Raw genomic sequence first — 6,688 nt, forward strand, 5'->3', positions numbered from 1 at the left:
TTTTTTGGGTTCATTGAGAACATGGTTGTTGTTCAATAATAAAATTATTCCTCAAAAATACAACTTGCCTAATAATTCTGCACTCCCTGTAGTAGCTCTGTAACAATATGACATCAGGTTTTTGCTGGATTCAGCTCAACATGTCAGTTCTGGGTAAATATTGAGATCAGCACGTCACAGCATTAAAACAACAAAAATAAACAAACCGAACAGTTGCAGTTCGAGACTGAATGCACCAAAATGTAGTTAATTTGTTAACTATTAGTCATAAAGTTTAAAAGACGTGCTTCATTTCTACTAAACTTCACTTGCATTATTGCAGCTCATGAGAAGAGGCTTACAGTTATGATATAGTGACAAGATATAAAGATTTCTGTGAACATCAGATGTATGAATAGCTCTACAGGCCACAGAATAAACAATACAATTTGATTTTGGGGTGGGTCTGTTATGGTTTCCCATATTATTGTTCATTTTGTTGTGATAGTAGGCTCATACTAAGGGACAGATTTTCCCGAGGAGGCTTGAAACGCTGTTTCTAACTTTTTTTGGGGTGCTCCTGGATCTGTATGATGTTATAAAGAGAGGATTTTAATATGGAAGCCCCTCCCACCTGCTTTTCAGCTCTTCTGTTTGTAAAGGACAGCCAATCAGAAGACCTGGCTTAAAGAGCCCCAAGCTAAAAAGTTTGCTAAGGGGCCAGTCCACAGCGTGGCTGGCAAGAAAGGGTAAAGTATAAGATAAATCATGGTTATTTTAAACCGTAATGAATCCACTTTAGGTTGAAAGTTTAAATTGACCAGCAGTATAATGAATGGCTGTGATGGTTTCCCAGGCAAAAACATGTGCTTACATGATACTCTAAACTTAATAGCATGGCATATTGTTGCCATGCTGTCAAATATACAGATATAACTGCAGCTACTGTCCCCAATGAGCCACAGACGCAGTTTGAGGAACCTGATTTTTTCTTGTCCAGACAGATTAGGTTTTTCTGTTCCAAAATCAACAGAAGCAACAATTAATGCTAATGCACCTAACAGCTGTGACAAATTATACAAAAAAAAGAGTGAAAAACATCGTGGAAATGACACTATCCTCTACTAAAAATCAGTGTTATAATGATATTTGAAGATAAAGCAAACCCACTGAAGGTCAGTAAAGGATAATACTGAATTATTTCCAGCCGCAGGATGTGTAGTGGTTTAATAATGACAGAGATTGAATTATTATCCAACTTTGATATGCAGATGTTGTTAATAATTCAGAAACACTGACCCAAATTCCCATAGGGAAAAATGTCCTTGTTACTGTCTTTGACTGGATGCAAATACGTGTAAGAAGTATAGATGACTCATGAGTTCACACATTGTGGACATGTTTAATTAGGATTTAATTAGACTGAGTTTATTAGGCTTTAATTGCATCCTAATGAAGCAATAACAGCGACACATGTACACACAAAGAGACAAAACAGGCAAATTAACATACTGCACGTGTACACATTGGTATTGTTTCTGCTTGTTAACATGACGGGTTGAACTGCAGCCTGTATGCAGAGACTTACACACACATACAAACACACTGCTGCCATCTGTTGACGTGCAGGACTCGTCAAAGCGACCGTGCTGTGACATGGATGAAGTTAAAAACTGCTGAATGAGGCAGTGTCATTTGTTCTGGGCTGAAAGACGTTAATTAGCTTCTTCAGTTAGTGCTGTGCAATGCACATTTGTTTTGTCATCGCCGTCCAAGACTTTGAGTTATAGATTGTTAGTTTTCAGCATCTTTGTGTGTTACAGTAGGTCGGGACATGAAAACAGGGCGGCGTTACCCTGATGACTCAAGTTGTTTTGGTTATTTTTAAACTTTTGAGGATCACAGATGGTGCTATGAAATGTAATATATTGAACACTTTTTCTCATTGAGTCGTTAGCCCTGCATATTGTACATTCGGAGCATTTATTAACTCTGATTGGATTTGTTGAAATATTCATCCGCTCATTTCCCACAGTGGCGCAGATCTGCTGGCAGTCAACTCCGATGGGAACATGCCCTACGACCTGTGTGAAGATGATCCCACGCTGGACATCATTGAGACGGCCATGGCCAACAGAGGTAGAGAACAAATGCTTAAAGGGGAAGTTACTGACAGGAAGGTTAGACAGATGATAAAATCTTTTAGTAAGTTTAGAATCAGATTCAGCCTGTCTGCAGACTGTCAGACTGATAATTGAGAGAAGATTACATAGTTATGCGCAGGAGTAATGATGTTACACAAAGTACGTTTATGTTGGGATTATTCCAATTAAATGGAACTTTAACTTTACCAGCACAGGTGAGTTTTTTTTGTAAAACATTTCCTTTTTCTTTTTAGACTCCCAGTGAACAAGATATTTCCAGGAAAAACAACATTCACTTAGTTCAACCCGTTCATCTCCTTCCCTGGTTACATCTGTTCATTCCTAGTCGACAACTGTGTATTTTGCCAAAACGCCAGGAGACTTACCAGAAGAGGCTAGCTTATTGAAAACACAGCCTACCGCTACCTTACTTTAAAGCTTATGTTAGAAAAGTTAAAAGTTGTATCCAGTCTAAAAATCATTGTCTGGACAGCAAAGTTCATGTATTGCTGTATAGATCTGCTGTTTTAGTCTGAATAAAACTGTGACAGGTTATGTGTGGACTTTAAAGCAGGCAGACACAGTTTAATCAGCTTCCTTGTACTTTAACACATGGACTGTGTTGTTACTTTTTGTTACTTTTTTAAGTGTGACTGCTATAAAAAGCAGGCGTTTAAGAGCCCAGGTCTAGCAAAAATTAGAGATGAGAAGGAAGGAAGATGCAAATCTTATTTTAACCTTTGTGGCTTGCAGCTTTTGGCAGTCTTAACGGTCTACTTGTCATAAGAACAGATTGCTGAAGAAGATGGCATCGGAGTTGTGACCTGATATCACACGTAGTGTCAGGCACAGTTTTATGATTGACACTGTGAGGAGCTGAAAGTATTCACAGTTCTCTCTCTCTGTGCCAGCGGGGTGCAGATTAGGATACTGTATATTCATGCTGTGTCACTGTAAACAGCTGCAGACGCCACAGTTTGTCTCTGCGACATGAGTGAAAGAGAGTTCAAGGAGATCAGCGCTGACATAACTGCACATCAGTGATGAAGGAGGGGGAAACTCGTGCTGTTTGCATTTTTGTCTGTTTGTGCGGTGTGAAGAAAGACGCGTACAAAAGCTGTCGAAGCAACAGACAAATTTATTTACACTGGAGTAAAATCAAGCCTCTTAACACGAGCTGCTCTCAGTGTTTTGTTGTTGTTTACTGGTAAATGGTTACATCCTCAAGCTGGCATGTGTTCTCACGGCTGGGAACAAAACAACAAAAACGAGCAGCAGGCGGTTTTCACTGTACTATTGTAGAACTGGCTGCTAAACTGTGGCTCATTTCAAATATCATTTTGCAAAATGCAATTAAAAAGATTGCAAAAAAAATTTAATTAATTGCTTTCTGATTACAACATAGTTTAATGGTGTTGCCTTTGGGCCATAGACTAAAACAAAGACGTCACACAGACCTCCAGTTGTATTAGTAGTTATTAACCAGGAAACTGGGTACAGTTGGGTTTTTGGCTAACCCTAGTTATGGCTTTCTAGCTTGGTTAGTGTTACTAAGTCCTAACCACTTATGTCTGGTTAGCAAAGCTGGTGTGCCAGTATTATACACTTTCAAGGCCAGTCAGCATCCCCTGGCAACCCCTGGTTTGCTGGGAAAAATGTGGCAAGTGGTTGTGTCAGTTTGGTGGATACATGTTGTCATGCCAAAAAGCTCCTGTTGCTTATTACAAGGTTTGCATAGAAGAGTTTCACTTGTCTGCAAACAAGTGTGATGCAAACCAAAACGGAGACTTTTTGCCTTCAAAGTAAAACTGGTGCTTTACCTTTGCATCCAAAACATATTTCAAAAAGTCCTACTTTTACTTTGAAGGTGAACAGTCCCCAGTTAGATTGCGTTGCGCTTTTCACAGTTTCACTGTCACTTGTCTTCCATGCAAACTACAGGCCACCATGGCAATATCTTAGTGACCAGAGCAATTAGTGCAGCCTACCTATTTGCAAGCAATTTCACGTAGCATCTGCTCGTCATGGGCAGTCATTGACTTAGTCCAGGGGTGCCCAATCCCGGTCCTCGAGACCTACTATCCTGCAGCTTTTAGATGCATCCCTACTCTAACACAGCTGAATCAAATGGTTTGATCTCTTCAGCATGCCATCATGTTTGGCAAAGGCCTGGTAACAAGCCATTCATTTGATTCAGGTGTGTGGGAACAAGGATGCATCTAAAAGCTGCAGGACGGTAGCTCTCGAGGACCGGGATTGGGCACCCCTGACTTAGTCAGACCCTAGGTATGTGTGGCTAGTCTTAACTAACTATGGTTGTGTTAAAACCAAACTCAGCTAATGAAAAGACTGAACTGTGATTTTTGGGGCCAGCATGACACGACTGTTGACTGAACTGCAGTTTTTTTTCTGCTTCTGCATTGATTTTGTTTTTATGGAAGATGCTGTTTGCTTTGGACAGAACAAACTTTCTGTTTTTCCTGTACAGAAGCAGTCTAACAGGCTGTAGCTTCATACTTACTTTATTAAAATGAGTGAGTGTGCAGCACAGTTTCCTTCTAAGTTTTAAAGTGTATTCTTTGCCTCCCAGATCGTACACACATATTAATCTTTCTAACATTTTGTTAACACTGTTAACGTCACCTCCACTTTAGAGATTCAACAAACATCTTTAAAAAAGACAAAAAACTCAGTAGTACATGAATCATATCTAATCCTTCTCTTCGAGTCTCATACAGACACATTCGACGTGTTTCAGGGCAGCGTGCAGCCTCACAAAAGTCATTGCTTATTCATATGCTCACACCTCTTTGTTTACCAGTACGAGGCTGTTGGTTGGTGTGCTTCACAAGTGGTATCAAAAACAAAAAAGTAAAGAAAAGGTGAAACTTTCCTAAGTTGGTTAAGGTGCCCTTCAGCACACTGCTAAATGCCAAATGCATGTGTGGAGCTGGTGTGAGTAAGCAGCAGACTGTAGATGCAGGGTGCCGGAGGAGAGCATCAGGGGTGCTCAGTCATATTTCCCTGGTTAACGAAAGCTCGAGAAGCCTGGTTAATGCACTCGTAAACAAGTTTGCAGTTAATAATTTTGATCTTTTTAACAGTACAAACAGGACACATGAAGCCACATTGTGTGGATGTGAGGCATTATTGAAAATGCACAGAGACAGAGAGCGGGGGCTCTCAGAGGGAAAACAGACACTTGAAAATGAGGTTCTCAGCTTACAATAGGATCTCTCAAGCTGCAGAAAGCAGATAGCGGTACAGTAGGTGAGAAGAATGATTATTAAGCTGATTAAAAGGAGCGTGGTGCTGCTAATTGCTCCCGTAATGTTCTCAGCACTGTACTGCTGGATAAGACTTCTCTCCCCTGAGACACTGCAGGGATGGGCACACACAGTCAGCCTCTCTCCCCACACACACACACACACACACACACACACACACACACGCACAGCACTTGATATGCAGCATCGATGGATTCAGTGCTTCCTTGATCCTTCCCCGGAGAGCCCAGTTCATCTGTGATGAGCTGCAGAGATAAGGAGCGGATCTGTGTATCTGGGTAAAATAGAGTGGGGCATGACACCTTTAATGCCTTTTTTTTTTAATGCCCAGTCAAATCCACACATGCAATAAAGAAGGGAAGATGGTAACACTTTGTGCATATTTTGAATATCGTTGGCCTGTTCTGCATCGCTATTTGAAAGGAAAAAGTCTCACGATTCCAGTGCAGCAGCAGTCATAGTTCCTCAGGTCGTACTGTGTAGACAGCAAAATGATAGCTTCTTACCTTTTCTCTCTTCTACGGTGGCACATGATGAAATCACTCTGCTGCACAGTAGTTTCATTCTAAGAGCCAAAAATGAACATGCTTCCAGTAAAACAATACAATAAATCTTAATGGCTTAAGTTTGTGGAATATTGATGAACATGGATGTTGTGTTTTGATGCTGAAATCAGTTCACTTCCCCTGTAACAAACACAAAAATACCACATAATAGTAGAGCTAGACTATCCGTGGACAAACCCCTGCTCTCTGTTTCTTCTGTTCAGGTGTTAAATTCAAATGATCCGGAAAAGTGTTCCAGCACCTTCAGTTATTGAGTAATGAAATCTGATTGGCAGGTTAATGCATACTACTATTCAATGTGCTGAAGCCTGGCACTGCTTCCGGTGACGGCCTGGAGGTACCTGCTCAGTAATAAGAAGATAATGACATCCCATAGCCTGCTTACACCTTCCAGACGTCCCTTTTCCCTTCTCATCCCTGTGATGCGTTCATGGTGCATACGTAAAGGTGCAGTTGCAGTACTTAAGAGACAAAAGTTCCAGACCACTTCAAATACAACTTTTCATACAGCTCAAAACGTAACACCAAACATACAGACTGTTCACAAAATATATCTGAGCTAAATGTAAAGTTGCTTCTTCCCAAGGAAAGAAAAAAAAACACTTTAATTGCAGCACTAAAAGAGAGAAAGGAGAGGAAGACGGTTATGTTTAAAAGAAGCATTGCTGAATAAGGCTACGTTCACACTGCAGGTCTTAATGCTCAATTCCGA

At 40.6% G+C, this 6,688-nt stretch overlaps 1 protein-coding gene across 2 annotated transcripts in view; it reads left to right on the forward strand.

Moving 5' to 3' along the window:
- Nucleotides 1-2,012: 2,012 nt before the first annotated feature.
- Nucleotides 2,013-6,688, forward strand: part of LOC102193387 (protein phosphatase 1 regulatory inhibitor subunit 16B-like) — a 19,273-nt gene continuing 14,597 nt past the window's right edge. For both annotated transcript variants that reach the window (XM_005740027.1, XM_005740028.1), the window contains exon 1: nucleotides 2,013-2,118. In XM_005740027.1, coding sequence (XP_005740084.1) covers nucleotides 2,052-2,118 — 67 coding nt within the window. In that variant the 5' untranslated portion in view covers nucleotides 2,013-2,051. The remainder of the gene's footprint in view (nucleotides 2,119-6,688) is intronic.

This window comes from Pundamilia nyererei, unplaced genomic scaffold (assembly GCF_000239375.1).
Source record: "Pundamilia nyererei isolate P.nyererei 1_Seehausen unplaced genomic scaffold, PunNye1.0 scaffold00096, whole genome shotgun sequence".
NCBI classification, from domain to species: Eukaryota; Metazoa; Chordata; class Actinopteri; order Cichliformes; family Cichlidae; genus Pundamilia; species Pundamilia nyererei.